At 36.1% G+C, this 24,451-nt stretch overlaps 2 protein-coding genes across 2 annotated transcripts; one reads left to right on the top strand and one right to left on the bottom strand.

The window, feature by feature from the left end:
- Positions 1-3,500: 3,500 nt before the first annotated feature.
- LOC110794403 (inositol-tetrakisphosphate 1-kinase 1-like) lies at positions 3,501-6,011 on the top strand. The gene is made up of 2 exons (XM_021999383.2): positions 3,501-4,506; positions 5,070-6,011. Exons 1-2 carry the CDS (start codon positions 4,132-4,134, stop codon positions 5,739-5,741), a joined length of 1,047 nt encoding a protein of 348 aa, XP_021855075.1. The 5' UTR covers positions 3,501-4,131; the 3' UTR covers positions 5,742-6,011.
- Positions 6,012-9,334: 3,323 nt separating this feature from the next.
- LOC110793048 (cytochrome P450 78A5) lies at positions 9,335-11,993 on the bottom strand. The gene is made up of 2 exons (XM_021997879.2): positions 10,850-11,993; positions 9,335-10,181 (listed from the first exon to the last, which is right to left on the bottom strand). Exons 1-2 carry the CDS (start codon positions 11,864-11,866, stop codon positions 9,564-9,566), a joined length of 1,635 nt encoding a protein of 544 aa, XP_021853571.2. The 5' UTR covers positions 11,867-11,993; the 3' UTR covers positions 9,335-9,563.
- Positions 11,994-24,451: the final 12,458 nt, after the last annotated feature.

The raw sequence follows: 24,451 nt of genomic DNA, 5'->3' as shown, positions 1-24,451 counted from the left end.
TTGGATAAGGAGTACATAAAATAATAAAATTACCTATGCGTTAAATTGGCATAAACTAGTGCTATAAAATTACTTCAAATATGCTGAATAGTGCAACCTGCAATTAATAAGAAATATAGGGGCATGTTATGCAATTTTCCAAGATTTGGAACTCCATTTAAAACTTTTTCGAAATGAGATCAAACCTCGTAAGGAATCTTTTAGCATTTCAAATTTCTGACAAATCTCCGTACTTGCCACCGTGGCATTTTGTAATACGGGCTGCTGAACACAAAATGGTATTATGGATTTCAAAGCCCAGCCCAACCCGTTATTGAAGAGTCCAAGTCCTATTTTACATTTGTTTCACGGGCTTTTAAATTGCCCAACCATTTGTTTCATGGGCTTTGTTCCATTATATGTGAGTAAAGCTCAGTTTCATGTGCTCACACGTGACAAAGTTACTTTTTGCCTTTCTTTTTTTTTGTTGCTAAAATCACTTCAAGTATTTTTCACAAGATCTAAAGTCATTTTAACAATATCTAGTGCACAATGCTGATCAATAATATCTTTAATTTTGATTAGTATACGCTACTTCCGTATAAAAAAAGTTGAAAAAAAAATCATTTCTTATCATAGTTAACAAATAGTGCCTTAATTGAAGTACTTATATTATGATATAAATTGGAACATTGAGTTGTACTCCCTCTGTTCCATAATGTTCCTCATGTTTACTATTCATATGGTCAAAGTTTTTAAACTTTGACCGTAATTAATAGTATGATTAAGAGTATAAATGTTAACTTGTGGGATATCATTGGATTCGTTTCAATATAAATTTTCTAAATATCAATTTTTTTTATAATTTTTACTAATACGAAATTAAAATTATTAACGGTCAAAGTAGTGCATTGGAGACCGCGCATAAGGGAAAAGTGAGGAACATTATGGAACAAATCTCTGTTCAGGCGATGCCCAAGGCTACCTGGATAAGTGCAATTGTATAATTGACTAATAATAATTATTTTATTTTATTAATCGTATCACATAGCCTAGTGAATAAGTAATTTATGCTAAAATAACAATGTCATGAGTTCAAATGTTGTATTTCTAAGTTTCAAATGTATATTTCTAAATTTAAAATGTAGGTAGACGACATAGGTTGTATCCAAGAAGAAGAAGAACAACATTACAAACTTTCTTAAATACAATCATAATACTGTTGTTTCATACAAAATCATATGGAATATATGTTCTAAAGAAAATACTCAGTCAGTTAACCCAAACCATGTGCTCTCTTATGTAACCTTTGGTAGAGAATTATACTCTGTAATATTTTAGTTAACAAAGTCCAAAATAATTACAAGATCTTAAAAAAAAAAATATGTGCAAAGTAATTTAAAGATTTATCTGGTTCGCAAAGGGGAAGGAATGAGATAATTGCAACTATTTTTAGTTAATGCCCAAGAAACGCACGATTAAACTATGTAACTCGTAACATAAGGGCTAGGACAAAGTGGAAAAAAAACTATATCCATCTGGGGAAGTAACTACATTATATAATTAATTTAGTAGGCTAAAGTCATCTCATTTTTTTGGGTATCGTAAGCTTCAAATCCATCTGTAACACATTTAAGTTCAACCTTCAGCGAAATGAGCCATATCGAATCCTCTGATCTGATCCTTCCATCTTTAGAAAAAAAATTCATCTCAATTAATTAATTGTTCGTAGTGATTATTTTGTTTTGTTTGATGAATTGTTTTTCAATTTGAGATATGATTGCATATTTTGTTCCCTATAGCTTACTTTGTGCGAAAAAGATAATGTTGTAGCAGTGGTTCAAACATGTTCGCTTGAGGGAGGAGAGGTTAATTGACATAGTTTGTAATAGAAAGATGAGATTTTTTTTTTTTTGACATCGATATGAGAAAGAATTATCACTAAATTTATTACGTGTTCATTTTAAGAGTATTTCCTAATCCTAATATCAAGCGTGAGAGAATAGTTTGAGACTTAAAACTTGCATACATTGTGTCCTATATACTTGTATATATACATGGTTTTTGGATCAATTAGAACGTAAAAAGATTTGTGACACTTGTGGTTTTTTTTACACGATATTATAAGATTGTGACACTTATGGTTATTTTGACATATCTATAGATAAAATGTATATACGTAGTACGTGGTAGAATTGCTCCTCATAAACTGCATGAAAGATGAAAAAATATCGGATTTGTCAAGAACCAACTAAAAAGAAGTCTACAAGGTACAACAAGGCTATTTTCTTTTGTTGATTTAATTTGGTCATTTGAAGCCTGTGAAAAAGAAGTTTTGGTGACACAACCAATTGTACCTAAATTTTTTGTCAATTAGAGTTGACTGGACCGGCAAGAGTTCTTTTTTTGCGTCGTAAGCAGATTAGTGTCTCCTCGAGAACTTTTAGTTCATAACTAGTCTTTTATGCACGCGATGCGTGCGTGGATTTTTAGAATGCATGTAGGCCGATATTGAGAAATTAATATTTACTATCGTAAAATAATTACTTTTTTTTTTCTTCTTCTTTTGAAAGCATCTTAACCAATTTCTTAATACCTATTTCAAGACTTCGTAACTAATTGAATAGTTAAGAAAATGGTATGAAAGATCTATAGCAACAAAAGGCCTAAGTTGAAAACTTAAAAACCGAAACGATAGATTGAGACCCATCAAATTTGTTGAGACAATTATGATTTATGAATGATCATAGTTTGAAAAATAACGCAAATGATGCATAAATTGAAAACATAAAAAACGAAACGATAATAATTCCGTAATTAACTAATATTCCCACCAATTTTTTTTAATAATTTAACGTAATTATAAGAGATTGATTATCAACTTAAAGTCTTAAACACTCTCTTTTGCCTTTTATATTGCCTTTTATATTAATGGAGTGATAATTTAAACTTTGTAATTAGTAGAGGCATTAATTAATTAAATTGTGAATTAACTGAGGGTATTATTGTCTTTTACATAGGGGACACCAAAAGTGTGATTACAAAATTACCCTCAGCTATTCCCTTATACAATAGAGATTCCCTTAACTAACACGCGATGTCTGTTCATAATTCTCTTAATTAACACTCGATAATTGTTCTCAATTCTCTTAATTAACACTCGATATTAATCCGCTAATTTGTTATTTCTCCAGCCATTGTTTTGTGTAATGTTCTCTCTTATCGGAATTGTACCCTTTATGAGTTTATTCTTCTCAGTATATCATAGTACTGCGTACTTCATTATATACAACAGGAATCTGATGCTAGAATATCAGCCAATCTAACAATTAAAGCTTCCTACTTTTTTCTTGGGTTTGTTTTCCTTTTATTAGTAGAAATCATTTGAAAATTTGCAACTAGGCAAAGTAGAATCCTCCATTAGCACATAAACAAGGACTAAATCAACATCAGTAATTTCGAATATTCGTCTTTCGTTCCGTTGGACTGTGTTTTATAGAAAAAGTATTAAACCGCATCATCATCATCATCATCAAGATTTGTTATCACTACTAATGTGAAAGTATTTTCTAATACTACATAATTGTTCAAAGTGTATATCTTGGAATCAAATTCTCAACTTCCCCTGCCTATTTAAGGCTAAAAATATAAAAAGTTGAGTAAATGGTTACCTTTTCCACTCTTTCTTACCTTCTTTCCTTCATTTCAGTTCTGCAGAATCCTAATTCATCAGCTTCTTTTCTTTCTTAATCACCAGAATTTTCTGAAAGAAGCAGATAAAACTGCATCATCATCAAGATTTATTATCACTAATGTGACTAATGTGAAAGTATTTTCTAATACTACATATAATTGTTCAAAGTGTATATCTTGGAATCAAATTCTCTAAACTTCCCTCTTTAAGGCTGAAAACTATAAAAAGTCGAGTACTTGGTTACCTTTTCAGCTCTTTCTTACCTTCTTTCCTCCGAATCAGTTCTGCAGAATCCTAATTCATCAGCTTCTTTTCTTTCTCGATCACCAATTCACCAGAATTTTCTGCAACAGCAACAGCAGCAGCAACAGCAGCAGCAGCAGCACCACCACCACCACCACCACTACCACCAGAAGCAGCAGCAGCAGCACCACCACCACCACCACCAGCAGATAAACATGTCGAAGGAGGAAAGGAAGCTGAGTGGAACAATAGGATATGCCATCCCCTCCAACAAAGTCGAGACCGTAATTCAGCCTTCTTTGATTGTGCACGCTAGAGAACGAGGAATCCATCTTATTCAAGTTCATGTTGATAAGCCACTCATTGAACAAGGCCCCTTTGACTGCCTAGTCCACAAGGTTTACGGGGATGAATGGGATGCTCAGCTGACTCAGTTCAAATCCAAATACCCGACTACTGTCATCTTTGATTCCCTCACTGACATTGAACGGCTCAACAACCGTGTTTCCATGCTTGAATTGGTGAACCATCTTCCTGTTCTTGTTCAGCAATCAGACACTGAATCTTATTCCTTTGGGATACCTAAACAGGTGCGAATCAGACTGTAATTTCATCACTTTTTTCCCCCTTACTAAGATCAAATAGGTAAATTAATATCCTGTTGACCTGATCGAAATGCGGGCCGGGCGGGCCTGACCACGGCATAAAAATCAGCCCATCGTGTTGGGCTGGGCCAAGATTCGGGCTAGGTTTTGTGCTAAACCCGCTATTTCGGACCTACAATACCGACTATTTGGGCCATTCAGGTCGGTCGGATCAGGCCTGGGTGCGCTATAAAATTCAACACATTATGTCGGACCGGGCCAAGGTTCGGGCCAGTTTTGTGCCTACCCTGCTATTTCAAGCCTAAGATACCAGGCTTTTGGGCCATTTTAGGCTGGGTCAAATTTATAACTAAAGAGTGTAGTTTTGCGTTGCCCAAAGTCCTCCCATTTTTTTAAAATTTCAGGCCGGACCAGGCCCGAAAAACGGGCATAAAAATTGTACCTGTAAATTTTCGGGCCGGGCCAGTGGGTCGGGCTAATGTTGATCAGGTCTACTCTTTATCCGGTTAGATATCTAAAATGTAAGCTGCTTTTAATCCTTGCAACAGGTAGAGATTAAAGCAAGTAACGACTCACCAGAATCATTGTTGACTACTATGGATGAGGAGGAGTTGACTTTCCCAGTGATTGCCAAACCTCTGTCTGCTAAGTCCCACGAGATGTCCCTCGTGTTCACCTTCCACGGGTTGAAGAAAGTCAAACCACCTGTCGTGCTGCAGGAATTCGTGAACCATGGAGGAGTCCTTTTCAAGGTTTATGTGGCTGGAGACCATGTCAAATGTGTCAAAAGGAAGTCTTTACCTGACTTTCTTGTTTCTGATTCTGATACTGCTGCTCAATTTGAAGATATCATGCCATTTTCTCAAATTTCAAACTTTGATTCTGGGGATGAAGATGATGAATCCATAAAAGAGGCTGAGATGCCCTCATTGGGTTTCATTCACAGTATAGCAAAAGGGTTGAGAGAGGCTTCGAAGCTTCATCTTTTTAATTTTGACATGATTAAAGATGTAAGGGAAGAAAACAGGTATCTTATTATTGACATTAATTACTTCCCAGGTTATGCTAAAGTGCCAGGATTCGAGACCATGTTGACTGACTTTTTCTGGGATGTCATCAACACGAGAATGAAGGTGATGCGGGTCCCACTGCTCGTGTGGATACTGGAAAAGATGGTGGAGGAGTCAAAGCAGAGTGTAGCTCAGAAGCTGCAAACCTAGAAATGCATAAGAATGAGATCGAGCTGTTTAACTGTACTGTATAACCATGTAACAAGTACTTCTGTTCATGTTAATTAACCGAACCATTAACACAATAGGGTTCTTGATAACACGACAATAAAAAAGGGTGATTAGTATGTATTAAGGTTACAATTACAGTTTTTTCATGGTTAGCTTATGATACTTTACAATCACTGTATCAGAGGACCATTAAGTTTAAGTTAATAACAACCCAGAAAACCCCTACTTGGTAAATGCACGTTTACATCATTATGTGTCATAAAAACATAGCATTAGAGGAAACTTTGAATTATTTTGAGAGATTCAACGAAAAATGAGTAACATTTTGGATGAAGACAGTACTTTCAGGAATTATGGCTTTTGTGTACTGCAACCTATAAGAAAGAAATGAGTGTTCAGAGAAGAAGTGTTTACTAACTTCATATGCAGTTATAAGATTTGCAACCTGGGAACTGGAGTGCTATTGTTTCAATGTTTTGGCAAATTTTGAATGAATATATATAACCATGGGAATCTAAGGAGATAAATTAGATAAACCGGGTCAAATAATGTCCGATCATCAAATCTATCAATGTCGTCATACTTCAGATTTTGAATGAATATATATAACCATGGGAATCTAAGGAGATAAATTAGATAAACCGGGTCAAATAATGTCCGATCATCAAATCTATCAAAGTCGTCATACTTCAGAACAAATTCAACATAATTACTTCAACACAAATTCCACATAATTACTTCAGAAATCTGTCAAAGTCGTCATACTTCATAACAATTTCTTCTACAAGGTTGGGGGCAATTTAAGAAGGGAAAAACTCAAGTTGCCACAGGAATGCAAGATTCATTAGAACTCACATAAACAAAACAAAAAACTACAGTATTAATGTCAATAAGGAACATTCTAGAATCCGATACGTCAGTTAATGTCAATTCTCTCTGGAACAAGTACATATAAGTTCACTTCTGCAAGTGAGCATCATAAGGAACATTAAGAGAAAACAATGAATGACGCATTAGTGGAAAAATTCCATCTTCATAACAAGGGAGGGATGCGCTTACCAAACGGTTATTCTCTAGTAGATGAAGCAATAACTAAGCAGCTTTTGTCTCGAGAATTTGAACATTTTAGACGCCCGTTTCTGAGATTTCAAGACTCTGGATTAGCAGGTTTACTAGGATGGACATTTAGAAGAACTCTTTTGTTGATCTGCATTTCCATAGCAAAAATACTCCGGTCTTATTGTCGGACACCATACAATCATACGTCAGTCATAGTCCAGTTGGCTGCAAATCAAAAAATGCTGTTGAGGGTACGGATCACAGCAGGAAAAACAATGACAAAAGATAGATAAGCAGAAACAAGGCTAGACCTGTCAAAACAATTAGGTTGGTTTCATATAGATCCTAGTTTTGTCTAGGTAAGTCTCATATCAAATTTTAGATCAAAGCCATTACTAAGTACTTTGTTTTGGATTTAAATCAGAAAATTCTTTTTTTAGGCCTGAAATTTTCAAAAAGGTTCCAGCCCTGATTTCAAATTGAGTAAGTGTTTAATTGGTTCAACGTTACATGATGAACTGCTTGAAAATGTTGCACATTTATGAACAAGACCGGACTAAGACATTGAGTCTTGGCCAATGCCACCTTTATCGACAATAATACGTGAGCCTAAAAGTACACAAATAGACCAATTACCATAGCATCAATCTCCTTAACCTTCATACTAAAATTCAAAAGAAAACAATAACAGTGAAGTACTTAAACATCTAATTTAACATCACCATCATTATCTTCTCAAAGAGATACTTCCTCCATTTTTTAATAATTGCACCATCTTGATTTTAGCACTATTCACATATTCTTATATAGTTATTTTTTGTGAATTATATGTAAAGAAAAATATATTCATGTGGGATCTTGTTAGATTCGTCTCGAAATATACTTTCAAATCATCAAATTTTTATAATTTTTTGAAATGTATAATGAGAGATATTAGTTGTTAAAATAGTGCATTGGCAAGCGTGAAATCCCAGATGGTGCAATTAAAAAAAAATGGAGGAAGTATAAAACACGGGTTCCTTTCCCTTCCTATCAAAAAACAATCCATCACCCAGAAACACAAATTATGAGCTTAAAACACCCAGAAATCAACACAATGTAGTACTTAAACATCTAGTTTATCATCATCATCATCTTCTCAAAGCGATAGAAAAGCCGGGTTCCTTGCCCTTTCCATCAAAAACAATCAATCACATGCTACAAGCAACAATCATTCCGATTCTTGTTTCGCAATGCACACATTGAAAACACAAATTATGAGCTCTAAACACCCAGAAATCAACACATAGTTGAAAATTTCAATGCCCAGAAACTCGAATCAATCAATATACACCCTAATTCAGAAGTTTGTACAAACAATTAGAACTTCCACATCTCTGAATTCATGAAAACAACTGAAATTCACCAATTTCTTTCTAAATTTCAATCTATTTTCCCGCCCAAACAAAAAAAAATATAAATACACAGGAAATTGTAAAAAATAAAGACCAAAATTATAATGAAGAGAATGAAACGTCAAATGTGAGGTGAGATAAGTTCAATGATCATCACCTGAACACATTTTAGGTTGAAAGCTTCGAACTTTGAATCTTTCCACTGCTCCGATCAACCAAATCAACAATTTCTGATTGAAAAGGGGGAAATTACAAACCCTAAACTTCATTCTCCATTCTTTTTTGGGTGGGGAGGTGTCCATCTCTTTCTCTCTATGATCTCAGGCCATTCTCAAGTTGCCATAGCCTCATAGGGCCCTACTATAATCTATCTTTCCCACAACCCTGGACAGTTTAGCTTAATTGGTAAACTAGCCCGGCATGACTCGAGTTCATTGTAAACCCGGAACAACACGAGAGACACGAGGATGGGCCACATACCGTGCATGAACATTATTTTAGAAATTTGGAAGGAGCTCGACGGGCCAGTTTGCACGTTGACACACATAGGCACGATTCGGCCCAACACGATACGTGAGACGAGTCATGGAAGAGAGGAACGAGCTCGATATGACACGAGTCACACGACTTTCTCTTAGCCAGTTTTAGGCACGGCCCGTTAATGCACACGGGAATCAACATGTGGGCCTACACGACCCGGCACATGCCTAGCTCTATGGGGGATTGGGGGTACCCAAGGTCTGAATCTCGTCTACATCATTTTCACCCTGTGGCTATTTTTCTATTTCGAGAATTATGCATAATACTCCGTAACAATCATTGGATAAGGAAGGATGTCATGTAACGAGTTGACTAACTTTTTAATACGAGTACTAGTTATGTGTCTTTGTATCCACATTTTGAAAATCTATTGATCAATAATGTTGGCTTTAAACTAAAAAAGGAATGTACTATATACTTATAATAGGGATTATGTAAATTTGTCCATCGTAGTAAGTTGGGTTGGCATTGACAACCTTATCAATTTAGAAACGGTGTATTGTGTACCCTTTTAATTTCGTCCAAAAATAGTTACAACATACAGAGTAATTTGAAAGTACAAGCGTTTAAAAACCACAGTTGATTAAAAACATCATATACTGCATATTATTTTGGTCACATTGTAGCTACAAAGTTACAAAGCTTCTCAGACGTAAAGCTGAGTTATCTTTGTGATTCCAGTACTACAATTTTCTTCAACTTCCAACTCTAATGAGCTCTTACAGTTAATATTCATCTTAATCATGATTATCCATGAATAATTCTATCTACATTACATTTACCAAAGTACCGAGATATTTTAAGCTAGTTAATTTATGCCATTATTACGAGGAACCACCGAGCAAGCCAATGGTTTCTTCATTTCAAGTGAAAGCCTCAAGCGCTCCGAAAGATCCACGGGCGCAACTTGGGTTGGCAACCACTTGAACTCGTGAAGCATTTGGGCCAACCACAAATGAACGGTGGCCAAGCCCAATGCCCTTCCAGGACAAACCCTACGGCCTGACCCAAATGGAGCAAGTCTTAGGTCCGAGCCCATGATCGACACATCCTCATCGATGAACCTCGTAGGATTGAAGGCCCATGGATCGTCCCATATGGTCGGGTCATGGGTTATGGCCCACATGTTGACCATTGCCGTAGTGCCAGCTGGAATTTTAACCTTGTCAACGTGGACATCGTGGATTGCTAAGCGAGCCCATGAAAGTAGAGGGCCCGGTGGGTGAAGCCGTAGTACTTCCTTGACTATGGCTTGAAGGAAGGGAAGGTGTTGGAGATCTGAATCCTGGACCCGCCTCGGGTTAGTCCCAATGCATAAGTCTAGCTCTTCTTGAGCCTTTGCTTGGATATCTTGGTGTAGGACCATTCTAGCCATGATCCATTCAAGAAGTGTGGCTACTGTGTCAGCTCCTCTAAAAACTGTTTCCTGCAAAAGTTATTATCTAATCAATTATTGACAATTTGACATACACTAAATGGTTCTTGTGACATAATCAGCCTCCCCCAAAAAAGACATGTGTACGCTAATTCTAATACTTAATCCGTCTCTTTTTGTTCTTTCTGTTTATAATCTTTTTGTGAGACAAAAAAAGTTCAAAGTAAGAAAAATAAAAAAAGACTAGGGAGGAGTGGAAAATAACAAAAAAAAAAAAACAAAGGAAAAAGCAAGCCATGAAAATAACAAGGTCAACTAGTTTCAAACTCTGAACACCAATCTCCAGCTTTGTACCAAAAAATTGTGATTAAGGGTAAAGTATCAAGAAAATAATTTACTTTGACAAACATATCCAAGTAACATGAAATAAAGCAAACGAAACCAAGACACCTGTACCATCTTTTGGACAAAATGGGACCCAATGACAAATCAATAGAAAAGGAGATCAACTTTAGATCACCTTATGATTATATGCATTACACTTCACAAGTAACCAAAGTTAGCATAATATGGTTTAAATATATATACTACTTTATATCGGAGTACTAGTTTTACCATCCATTTTTATGTTATAATTCGCTTTTTTGGTTCACGGACTCACGGTTCGTACTTTGCATGGATGGTTTTTGTTAATTTTAAACTGTATTGAAGGCTCTTACCCATAAAACAGCCACCATATCAGATTGACTTAGTTGTTCATCATCGGGCAAAGATAGCAACACACTTAGGAAATCATTTTTCTTCTTAAAGTCTACATCATTTTCCCTAACTTTAATGATCTGACCTAGAAGTTCATTGACCCTGCAAGCCAACTTAAGGCATCTCCTTTTCACTCCATTGAAGTCCAAAAGACCTAAAGGAAAATAATCCTCCAAATTGAATGCAGAAATCAACTCATAACCTTCCCTCACCATCAACCCTAGCACCTCCCCTTCGCTACCCAAATTACTTCCGAAAACACTTTCCAACATGTTTTTCAAAGAGACTCCCTGTAATATCCCTCTTAACTCCACAACTCCTCCTCTACCCTTCATTTCCTTCAACAAATTTTCTGACATTACATCAGCTAGGCATTGCCGAACACCTTCAAGGCTCGAAATTCTCCTAGGAGAGAACATGTGATTTGCCGATATCCTCCTTAGGTGGCGCCAGTAGATGCCATGGGGAGCAAACCCGATGGCCCGTTCAAACATCAGCAAACGGGCCGAGGCTTTTATGGGACGGTCTGAGAATGAAGGTGAGGATAGGATTTCCTTAGCAGTTTCAGGGTGGCTACTAATGATCACAGGTGTGGTGCCTAAACTCAATGCCATGAGCCTAGTGCAACCCAAGGAAGCTGCCATAGTGGCTAGTTTTCTATGGGCCAAAGAACCCATTTGAGGAAGTGTTCCCACGACGGGCCAACCTGATGGACCCCTGAGTTTAGGGTCGGAATTCAGGTTGTAACTTCGCCATGCAAAGCCTCCGGGGACCAACCACAAGTGTAGTAGAAAATAGAGCAAGAAAGCAAAGACGAGAGCAAAGAAGGTTTGTTGGGTGGTTTCAGGACAAAGAGGCAGTTTAAAGAAATAAGCCATCATGGAGTTCATAATGGTAAATTCTAAGCTAGCAGAATTGTCTGGAGTTGGAACTTTCTGTTGTTGTTGTTGAGAGGATAGCAAGGTTGGATGACACATATATATAGAAAAAACTAGATATACTATAGAACGTACAATAAAGGTAAAGGTGATTATTTAGCGTTAAGTCTATAGTTTCTCTAATTAACCATGGTTAGTGGTTACTAATTAATGTTAATATTTTATGTCAAGATATGTGGATTAAGTTCCATCAACGAGGTATGTTATAGTACTACTTCTATTTATTAGATTAGATGCCAATGAAAGAGGAGATTAACAATGTTTAAATCAAATCTACGACGAAAATGATATTTACCCAACTAATATACCATTATAAAGAGCTTAACTATATTCCCACAACCGAAGCAGAAACATGATTATTCATGTACGGAGCATATTTTAAGTATAAAATATTTTTAGGAATATGAAAAGAAAAGGTATTATACTACTGTATTAATTAAGTATAAGTTGGAATATACATTTGGCAACATCATAAGTGATGAAATCAGGACCACCCCCAAGTCCCCCACCTCAAATCTACTCCCCCTCCTGGACTTCTTGGTGTTTTTAGCACATAACTACTGATTAAAATTTAAAAGTCAGTCAGGTTTTACATCAACCAAAGTAAGCCTCAGAAATAGAGTAATCACAATATGGTCTGAGACCAACGAACCCTCCCTTCCCAATTAACCTATCGTGAGGGGTGCATACAATAAATCTGGGCAATACAACAATTTTTGGGAAGAGGCAAGTTATAGGCTGCACAACTGACTGGAAAACGGCTAAGAAGACGAATCCACATAACACCGAAGGTCCAAAGCTAATGGATCGGACTAAAAGGTGAACAAGAACCTATTTTTATCAAAGTAATTGGACGTTAGAAACTGAAAATGCATGATGTAAAGACTCATCAACTTCCACTTAAAACCCTTACTTAAGTCATTTCACTCTCCTTCATATCACATCAATATCTCAATTATGGTTTGTTGTCAAATCTTTACTGCACCTCAACAACATCAAATCATCTTCATTCACCATTTGTCTAACTTAAGAACAACATGCCATTGGCTAACGTTCCTCTCTAAGTACTTAGTGGGGATCTACCAATCACTCATTAGCTAATACTACTCTCCTTTTCCAGGCACTGCATCCTTGTATAGACAGTCTGATTAATGTACGGCCAAACAAAGGCTTACAGGATAGACATAATTAACACTAATCCCATTACCTTGTTTTATTGTAAAATCTTCTTTTTTATTTATGCACATAGACTGGATTTCCATTTTTGTTAAAAAGAACTAATAGGATTAGGAAATATGATTATCATGCCGTACTAATTTTTGCCATTTTGTCATATGTCCTATGCAGCTATGCTAACTGTGGCGGCATTCTTTTCTGGGAACTGATTGTAAGTATCCCTACCCTATAAATTTTCCTTGGGGTATCACCACAATCGACATGGGGTTTCTGGCTAGTTACTGACTACTCTTTTTTTTCCTGTTGCACTTTATACTCATTAGTCACTAGCAACGATGTTGCTTGGACTCTTCTTTCTCCACAAATGTTCATATTGGATCTTTGACATTTGGACATGGTTAAGACACTTCGACACTTTATTTTGAACCAAGGATATTGAATTGTTTTTTATAAAATAGCCAGGACACTTGGACATGGGACATGTCTAATATGAGTCGGTGACTCCATCAGACTAGCAATATAGAATAATAGTCATTTACTGTTACCACTTACCAACAATTAGTTTCCTTGCTTTTCCTCCCAACCAAAAACATTTATTACTGAAGCAAATTGATTAGAATGATATGGAGTAGTCAAACAAAAAAAAACAAGAGATTGTAAGGAAACCTTGAAAATCATATAACTACACGCAAATACAGGTGCCTAAAATAGAACATAAATACCAAAAATTTACATGGCATATTGGTTTCAGTGCCATGTCGTCTTGCAAACTAACCTTCATGCCTATTACTCAAAGAAAAGACTGATCCTATATGACTATATGAGTATGGATCTTGCAGTCAGATACATTTGGGGAAAACATCCATCAAGAATGTTTTCATAAGAATTCAAAGTCATAACATCCATCAAGAATGTTTTCATAAGAATTCGAAAGTCATAACATCCATCTACTTCCTCTGCCCGGAATCATCACATTGAACCAAAAGATGATGATTTTTATGCATGGAACAAACACGCAGCTTTAGTCAGTTAAATGGATTCACAGCTAGTGAGAATCCATATAAAAAACCTACAACAAAGTCCTATATGCACTTGCTTTTGATCTTGTAGAAACAACCTCCCGAAAGTAGGTTAGGAAATGAGAGTTGGGAAAATGTCCGCTTAAGGCATTCTAAGAAAAGTAAATCTTAAAACTTTGCAAAACCATCAACCATGTAATAGTATTTAAATAAGAAAAGTGTGAGTTTCAAAGAGATTATACAATCCCTTTTTTTTTGCCATGTTTGAAACTTATGTTTGCTAGACCATGGCCACAGTTGACAATTACTAACGACGGTAACATTTTAATCACTACCATAGCGTCATATTTGACGCACGCCTATGCTATCAGGATTTTGTGTTTCATCTCAAATATCTCGGTCCAAAATTTGACACTTCATTTTGAACAGAAACATGCAAAATTTCCCTAAATGTCCTAGTCGGCTCTTGGACATGTACTCGTGCCCTACACTAGTATCCCCAAGTCTGGTTAACATAGCCACATAGGTGCACACAGCTCAATGGCTCATGGATAGTTCATAGAGCTAGAAAATTCCAGAGGATAAGGGATAAACACTTGTGTTTTGGGGAAAACTGAATGGATTTATAGAGAGCAGGGTAATAAAGACTTCTTCTATTCCCAAAGTAGGTTTAGGGCCAAAATAATGTCAACAAACTCGCATTATACCCGATAGTGGAACCTTTTTTAGGGCTTCTTTTAACGGTCAGATAAAAGTATGTGACATTCCGGGGTCAGTAAACTTTACAGTATATATTAATTCCAAGCATATGAAAGATTAGCAATGAAGAAGCAGAACATAGCAGAAATCTTACAGGCTTTTGATATGCCAAAGAAAGAAAAGGAAAGAGAGATTAAGAAAAGCATTCTTTAGTTGGAAGACACTAAGAAGAATTTCATACTGAATACTTTAAAGTAAGAGGCGTTAGCGTATGAGCAAATGACAACACAAGAGTTTGTTAATTTCTGAATAAAGAAAACTTGTCAGCGACACCTAATCAAAATAGGGGGGGGTATACAGACGCATTTTCTGCAAATTTAATGCATAAAGAAAGCCGAACCAGTACCATTTTATAATTACCCATAACAACAAAATTGGTTAAACTGAGACTTATAAGACTCGTACACAGACTGAGTATCCGTGCCTAACCTTGAAAATGATTGCAGGAAAAAGAAGGGAAAAAAAATGCACACAGCACGCCTTCCTTTTTATCTCTCAACTTGGACCCTAACACTTGTGTGCCTGGTTAGGGTTAATCCGCTAGAATATCTAAGTGGTCAGTGTTATCATTTATCAGGGCTGCCAACTAACAGTTCCCGAACAGTCTGTATTTCAGAAACTTTGGGATAGACATCTATGTTGCTCTGACACAAGTACGAGTGTCTGATACGGCCAATCAACCATACAGAACTACAGACATTTGTCCAATCTCAGACACGCTGACGTTCATAAACCTTGTCTACAATTGGACAAGGGTACAGAGACATGACATTCTTAAACAATAAACCTGATCCTAAAAGAGTTTGCGTGTCTTTTCACGTTATAAATGCATACACACGCACATACTTAGATTAACTTGCTTGCTAAATCAAGTTCAAAATCTCTAACACATCACATGACTTTCTCTTTGCTTTCTCTATTTTGTTTTAGTTTTTCTCTACAAATACGTGGATAAATAAAATATAGGTGCAAGGTGAAAATCAAGTGTACGTTAAAGACGTTATAAGTAGAAAAATTGGACATAGATAGAAACAAGATAATCCGAGGCCCTTAAAGGGAGAAAAAATATGCATATATCCTAAATCCATTTGAAAGAGAGAATCCGGGAAACAAAAACCTTAATTTGAGAAAGCATTTTGATGATAGCCGAATCTGAAACACATTTGCTGCAACAAATCCTTCACAATCTGTGGCACCAAAAAAATATATGGGTCCTGCAAGAAAATGCAGCACATTACAATCATGGGGACCACATAATTTGCAATAATTAATGCCAGAAAAGAAAAGCCTAGGGGCACGTGGAAACTATTTCTCCCGTTAAATTACAATGTTTATGTTAATGCTAGAGATTATGGATACCACTTTACCAAAGGCATATCACAGTAAAACATAAAAGAGCACCACTCAGCTACAGTAAAACATAAAAGAACACTACCCAGCTAAGTACCTAGACAACCTTACAGTCATTAGAGGTAGAGCTGTTAATCGGATATGCAGCTCATTGCGTGTCGAATCCAATCGGTGAGGATCTTATGGGATAATGACTTATGCGGGGTGGGTTCAAAATGTCCTTATGGATTGTATGCGTAAAAGAAAAGAAAATTCAAGTCACTTAGTCATAATCAGATTAAGTGGAGAGCGTCAGTTTAATTGGAGGGACGTTCCAATTAGAGGCGTGTAAAGGAAAGAGAAATGTAAACCTAACAAAGAACAACAAACACTGTTATAGTTGCTTACCATTGCATGCATGTTTGGATTTGCAGGTAAGGTAGCTATTTCACCTTAACTAACCGTGTTTCGAACCTATCATCATTATCATTACCCAATTGCTTCAAAAAGGCTCCTGCAAGAAACGGGGTAAGGGGGTCAGGTACTCAGGTCTACGCAACCTTACCCCTGCAATTGCAGAGAGGTTGTTTCCAGTTGACCCAAAAGCGATAACGGGACGATCATTTTCTACTTCATGGAAAGGAAGTGAATAGGTTTTAAGAGTCATTTTGATTTAGTCAATTACACCCCACAGCCAAAAGAACAAATGAATCTTTGACTCCATCGAAACCTATAAATAAAACAACATTAGAAGAAGAGTTTTCCCCTCAACACTCGAATCTGGAATAATGGTTGTCTATTATACTACGGTCTACGGATAGCTAGGGGTTTGTTTTAAAAAGTGCAGTAGCCGCTTGAGAATAGTAAAAAAAAACATGCAAAAAGAATGATATACAAAAATAAAATAAAAACAAAGCATCTTTACAGCAAAAATTATACTCAGGACCTTCTGGGAGTGGCAGTGGCAACGCATCCAAGAAAAAAATTGGAAAGATTGATCGAAGTGGAATGTTGTGTTAACCGTTTATTGTTTAACATTATCATTAGAAAAGATAACATCCACACAATCAACCATTCCAAATAAACAAGTAAAATAATAACTCAAAAGAGAAAAAGAGACGGGTGTATTTTGGCTGCTATTATGATCTGGTAAGATTTATTTCTAAAAGAGGTAAGTAAAGAGACAAGCAAGAATCTACCTGCTATATTTGGTCCACATACTCAGAAAAGAAAGTTTCTGGATTTACAGAGAGAACAAAAAAGTTTGGGTTGATAATCCAACCGCTGGTGAAATTTGTTGGGGTTGGTAAATGATAATTGGGTTTCATGCAAGCAATATTAAATACTCATGCTGATATAGTGTAATTTGAACTAATAATGTGACAACTACATCCAGAAAAATGTAGAAATTTTCTCGATGCAGCGTCCTGCTAGGTAAGGTTGTGATTTTTTCATTCAATTATCCGATCATAATTCATAATGTGCTAATCTAAGAGTTCCTTGAACAACAACCAAAAGCATGTGCCTAACATAAACATTCACCGCACAGAAAACATAGCATACAACAAGATCTGAACTGCTTGTTAAGTTTGAAACATTAGTAATCCACTATGAAGAAAAACAGAATCAAGTGTATTGCATACAATACTGCACAGCTAATCAGTTCATCATGGTATATCAGAAGTCGGAATTTGTCATAAGAAGAAATTGATAAGTATATAGAATGGTAACCATACCAAATAAATGCACAAGTAAGAAGCAACGTCATGAGGGAAGTGATTTTGGCATACACACGCCAAAATCAGTTTTCATGTTATGATGCCGCTGCTAACAACAAGAATCAAAAATAAAATAAAGATAGACAGGCAATGATTTGCTAAAAGAGGAACGAGGCAATGGTGCCTTTGCCAATGATACCACCAATAAGGATAAGTTATTGCATTCTCCTGTCTCTTTCTGCAGATATGCTAAAAGTAACTACTCCGTAATTTGTTCCAACAAATCCTAACAAAGATACTGGCTTGACTAATTTTTTAATCACAGTAGTGAGTTGGGAATGATTAAAAGAAACACGTTTTTGTGGAAGCCTACACAATACATGTAGGAAATTTACATTTAAAGCAAAAATGTTGTAAGAAGATACCTTTGGCCGGAATCCGGTCATTGAGGTGTCGACCTTTTGTTTTGTTTTTCACTTTTTCCCCTTCATTATCCCTCCATTTCACCCAAAAAAAAAATCATTCTCCTTTAAAAATCGGCATTAAAATGTGGTTGTTTGGCAAATTTGGGCGGAAATGAAAGGATAAGGAGGTGGTAAAAAAGTGAACGCCGGAAAAATAGTGAGCAACTCAGCATCCAAAATCCTGCCAAAGTTAACTTCTTACAACATTTTTTCTTTAAAAGGTAGTTTCTGATAAATTATTTTATAAGATGACAAATTTTCCTTCTCGAAAACATAATATGTAATGATATAGAACCAGTCTACACGATGAGATGGAACCTTGTGTGATCCACACATGCATTTAAAACAAAAACTTCAAAGATACTCCCTTCGTCCCTAAAAGATTGTTTCATAGACTATAAATGAATGTCTCTATTTGTTTGACCCATACCTTATTTGGTTTGTGGTGCCCACATGTGTCTCCTCACACACTATTATTTAATCTAATTAAATGACAAATCTACCTACCCGTTTGCTTTTGGCTATAACCAATTCTTAATAAAGTGAGAAAAAAAAATTGGGGCAATCTTCTAGGGACGGAGGGAGTAAGAGCACCCCTAGTTTTTATATATAAACAAATAGATTTTTTCAACATTGAAATCACATAAAATGATTTTATAGAAGTCATAAATAACCCCAAAAAAATTCTCACAAAATTATGCAATCATATTACTGAAAACCTAATAGTCCATTCCTCCACTAAATGGGAATCACAAAGTTAAACAAAAACAAGTTGTTAAGCTTCATTGCTCTTATTCCCATTCATATTCTCGTCTTAGTGTAAAGACTTCCCTTTGACATCTTTACCATCCAGAACCGCTGAGCTGGTGAAGAATTTCTTTTCCTATCACCGGAAAGGTCACAGTGGGAATTGGTAGCTCAGCGTTAAGTAAGATAACAGCAAAGACAGAGCAGCGCCTTGCAATCCTCTAGTTTAACATGTTACTTCACAAATTCACATATCATGGAACTGGTTCAACCTATTTATCAACTAACTTTGATTAACTGCATACCATAACCGTCACATGTAATGACATAACTGGATATGTGCATCCCCATTGCATGGAAGAATGTGCATATTCATTAGTGCACTGACAGGATCACAGGAAGGAAAAGATCTTTTGATTAGTCACTATAAAATAGGTCAGTTTCATTATATTCAGGCTTTTACCTAAATGAAGTACACTGCTGCAACAGACCTCTTAAAAATATAGTACAAAGAGAAGTTGTTCTTTTGTATTAGCCCAAAACACTGAAATATACTAACCAAAGACAAAGATTAGAATACTTTATCCCAATGCTAGTTCATGTTCTAAGACTATCCCCTGCTTCTTAAGTGTTCAATTGTATCGAGCCACACACAGATCTGAATTTGTGTTCTTTTACGGTGCTATGGACTTCATTGCACATTGGGGTTGCTCAATCTAGATTCTAATTAGACCAATTGGACAGCTGAAATCTACAGAGTAATAATTTGAGAAAGAAAGCGAGCAATCTGCTTGACTTGATTATTTTCTGCTCTATACAGAAAGACCACAACATTTCCACATACAAAATCTTGTTAGTGCCAATACGTTGGTGTTGTATCCTGCTGTCCCATTCAATTAAACATGGTCCAATAATCAATCGACTAAAAGAAGGAAGTAGCAAGAAGCAAGCCACCATTAAAACCAGTGGTTGTCAACCAATGGACAGGGAATGAACACCCTCTCTCACTAATACACATCCAACATGCTGCCTTCAGCCAATATGGTTTTTTCTAACACGTGAAGCAGCTGAAATAGGCATTCGGTCTTGAACTTATTTGCTAGTAAACACCTTCTGTAGTTCTGTCAATGGGTTATTCTGACGCTTAGAAGTCCTCTTAAACAATGAATTTAACGCGCTACACTGATTTATAAAGCCTCTTCCCAATGCAAGCTCATAAACATAGCGTGTAGAAAATTGCAGTCACGTTTAATTCATAATAGAAACTCAGGAAATAAGTCTGTTTCTGTGAAAATCTGGTGCTAAACCACTACTTATTTCCCCCCAAAAGTGGCTAGACATCCTTTTAGCCCAATTTCTATTTTGGGATGGTCCATAGATTGGTTGTTACTTGTTATACTCTACAATTTACAGATAAGGCTAAAATAAAATTAAAATCAGAGAAGAAAGTATCACAAGCAGCTTACATCAAAACTTATACTCCGTACTACTTGTCTATGTACAATGATAAGAACAAACAATTGCTACAAGATTGATCAACCCAAGGAGGTAAAAGCAAAGAGTTATGGCCTATGGGCAAACAAGAACATAACGTATAAGCAGTCTCCTAGTAGAAATCGAAGAGTAGCCATATAATGTTTATAAAAACCATTATCATATGTAGTGTTAATTAAGATGATAGAAAGAAAAAGGCCACATTGAGAATTTGAGACAGAGGAATCCTATCATAAGCACATGATGTGATAGACAAGTCTTAAAAACTGTTCCTTTCAGTTCAATTGGAACAACCAATGTGTCTTAGACTCTTCATACATAGATATGACGTATGACTTTGTGTTACCTTATTCGCCCCCCCCCCCCCCACTAACCACCTTCGTGAAACATGCTAACTCATTCTTTCTATATGAAATACCTTTGGAGTAATTAATATAGTAAGTAGCGGATTGCACACCCCTACTTCTATTTCGATCACGCTACACACCCACACATAACTTTTGTCCCAATTGACTCTATCCTTTTCGATGATTCCCATTCGATTCAATCCACTAAGGGATGATTGACGAGTAGTGAATAATATTTAGTACATAGCAGCCTACTTTCCAGATTAACCAATTTCATCTGATACGATATAGAAATCAAAACCCCAGAAACGTCCTTGAAAATTACACAATGAGCTCATCATTCGAAGGCGTTTCATTCATTAATCCCCGTACAAGAATTACTATAAACTGTTCTATTGTTAGTTAAAAGGCCACAGTGTCATATTAAGGAGGATGTTCTTACTCAACTAAACTTATGTTTCATAAACTGGACTTTACTGGACTTATCTAGACTTATTATAACTTCTTTAATTATAAGTTGAACTTGGCTAAGTCTTATTTTTCATGAACGTAAACTTATATTTGAAATGAACTTAGCTTAACTTGTTTTTCATGATATACGCTTATCTTAGCTTTTTTTCATGAAATAAGTAGAAATTAGGTGAACATAACATGGCCTACCGCAAATCGGCCATCTAGTCATCTAGATACGGTTATTTATGCATAAACAGTCAATACTAAATGCAATCCACGCCGTTTATGCTTCTTCAATGTTTTCACTCAATAGGTTTTCCTGTTCATCAATAAAATGAAAAAATCCTAACTAACTATTAGTTTTCAAGCCACTGCTCATATTCTACCCACATTCCTCCCACGAAATTTTAATAAGCACAATTAATTACAAACGCTAAACAAATCTACACCCATTCTAGCACAAAGACGGAATCAATAAGCAAATTCCGAAAGCTGGACATCGAATTTATCGGTGGAACACTAAACTTAAGTCAATCAAACAAAATGTTATTCCAATTGCTATTCAGCCATTCAAGCCACAATTCATACTCAACGCACAATTCTTTCCAGATTTGAAAAAAAAACACACATTTCTGTAAATGAAATCAATTAGCAGAATTCTGAAAGATGAACATCAAATTAATCAGAAGAGCAATGTACTTACGTTGACGATTGGAAGTTTCGGCGAAAATTACTTCGTGGATGCACCCTCTTGAACAGCAAATCGACATGGAAACTGAACGAATAGCATAATTCTCCATTGTTGGACTGCTGATTCGGCCTTTGAGACAATTTGATTAAGGCGCGAGAGGCGTGGAAGAAAAATAGACGATGGAAATCCCTAATTTTTTGCATTGCCTTTCTCTCTGAAATTTTGGGATGTTTTGGCGCGTAGAATAATGACACAGCTCACACGATTGACACGAGTGTGAGAATATTTTAGTGGCGAAAATACCTAGGCGTGAAAGTTCGGTAGAAAAAACCGAAAACCGAAAACCGAAAACCGAACCAAACCAAATCAAACCAACCCCAAATAAGAAACTCGGTTCGGTTTTTCCTATTCGGTTCGGTTTGGATTGGGATCTTAAAAAAAATTTGGTTTTATGGTTTGGATTGGACTCAAAAGTCTGAAATCGAATAAACCAAACTAAAACCAATAAACCGAACTTGGCTAAAAAATATAATAAAGACCCAAAAATTGGCTAAAAGTAGGTACTCGTTTATAATAAAGACCCAAAAATTGGCTAAAATGAAGGCCCATGAAAACTCGTTTTTATGGTTTGGCCAATTTTTGGGTCTTTAATATGGAGTATAATATAGGCCCAAAAACATGCTCAAATGAAAGGCCCATGAAAACTCGTTTTTATGGTTTGGATTGGACTGAAAATTTAAAAATCCGTTTTGGTTTGGTTTGGTTTAGATTAAAAGTTTATTTGGTTTGGATTCGGTTTCAAAAAATGAAAACCGAATTAGTTCGGTTTGGATTCGATTTGGCCTTAATCCAAACCGAAAATCGAACTTTCACCCCTAAAAATACCCATACAAGGGGACGAGTTTCGAAACCAAGCAAAATGTGGTGGAGATATTGGGAACTCACCTCGTGATTTTGATATCATAAGTTGGAGCTTTGTTATCTGTGTTGAAAATGCAGATTCTCTTACCTTCACACTAATATACCTAAATGGAAAATATGAACTTTAAAAAACATATACAATATGACCTATAGTTGATCAAACATAGTCTTGCACGCAAACTATCGAGATTTGATTCGAGCTCTTAACATCAATTCTAGACTCATTTAGATCAAATATCATTTTGGCTCAAAAGCCCGTTCCAAAGTTAGCTTTAAGCATGAAAGCTATACTAACCATACTATTTTTCAGATCGATGGATCTTGGGTAAAGAAAACTTATAGGGTTGGATTTTTGGGATGTCTCTGGCAACGATTCTACAACAACCTTGGATGGGGTTAGTTTTATGACGTGGCCCGGTTGAAGATCCATTTTGAAGCTAAGGCATACTTTGAGGCGGGAAAATTGCTCACACTATGAATTTTCAACATGTATTGATTGCTACATGTTTGCAGTTGTAGTTTCAAATGAAACGAAAAGGTACAAAAATACTAATCCTTTTGGAGTTTGAAAGAAAATAAGAATCTTGGTTTGATGTTTCAACAATGTAGAGCTTTGAAGGTGGGTTGTGGACAAGTTTGAGGGGCACATTTTTTTATTTTTATTTTAAGGTAAGGAGAATTTCCTTACATGAAGGGGGATAAATTGGGGATCCTTCTTGGAAGGGGTGAGAATCGAACCCCTATCACAAGGGCGGAAGGAGGACCTTATAACCACAAGGGAAACCTTGATCCTCAGTTTGAGGGGCACATGAAATCACGAAATTGTATCGTATTTCTTTAACCTTATTTTTTATTTTTTTATTTTTATGGTAAGATGATGAAGAGTCCTACCAGGTCAACCCGCTCGGGTTAGCAGGCTAAACACTTTGAGAGCGGGGGGGATGATAAGGGGAACCCACCCTCAAAGTGCCCCTAGTGGGGATCGAACCCCCAACCTTTTGGTTGGAAGGTGAAACCCTTTCTACTAGGTCAAGGCATTACTTGGTTGTATTTCTTTAAATGGGTTATCTACTTTTTCTTGTTTGTTCTGTATATTGTACATATTGTTTACTTAGCATAACGTCATATCTCCACCTCATTAAATATTGTTTACCATGGATTAATACTTGTTGTATTGTTCTATACCTCATGTTATGCACTAATCTATACTATTATTAAATCTCAATGGCATTTCATACCATCCCGCCACATGTCGCGGTCATTAGATGGCAAGTGATATGGCATAGCCACATTGACATATAATATTTTCTTATAAAAAGATGAAGATATGCAAATATCAATGTTGAACCCATGACTTCATGTTCATAAGTTAGAACTTTAACCACTAATCCAATAATACAACATGTGATATTTAAGCAATCGAAAACATATAAGTTATGTTTATTGATACCTTGTATTAAAACTTTAATGCCTACCATAATTATACATTTTAATAATTTTCTTATG

The sequence above is a fragment of the Spinacia oleracea genome, chromosome 1 (assembly GCF_020520425.1).
Source record: "Spinacia oleracea cultivar Varoflay chromosome 1, BTI_SOV_V1, whole genome shotgun sequence".
In the NCBI taxonomy this organism is placed as follows: domain Eukaryota; kingdom Viridiplantae; phylum Streptophyta; class Magnoliopsida; order Caryophyllales; family Amaranthaceae; genus Spinacia; species Spinacia oleracea.
This window is presented reverse-complemented; position numbering and strand designations above follow the sequence as displayed.

What these genes read in the sequence shown, in the direction of transcription:
- LOC110794403 (XM_021999383.2), top strand. Translation starts at nt 4,132, where the DNA reads ATGTCGAAGGAGGAAAGGAAGCTGAGTGGAACAATAGGATATGCCATC. An exon ending in CCTTTGGGATACCTAAACAG is followed by an intron (nt 4,507 to 5,069) that starts GTGCGAATCAGA and finishes TCCTTGCAACAG; the next exon opens with GTAGAGATTAAAGCAAGTAA.
- LOC110793048 (XM_021997879.2), bottom strand. Translation starts at nt 11,866, where the DNA reads ATGTGTCATCCAACCTTGCTATCCTCTCAACAACAACAACAGAAAGTT. An exon ending in ATATGGTGGCTGTTTTATGG is followed by an intron (nt 10,182 to 10,849) that starts GTAAGAGCCTTC and finishes TAACTTTTGCAG; the next exon opens with GAAACAGTTTTTAGAGGAGC.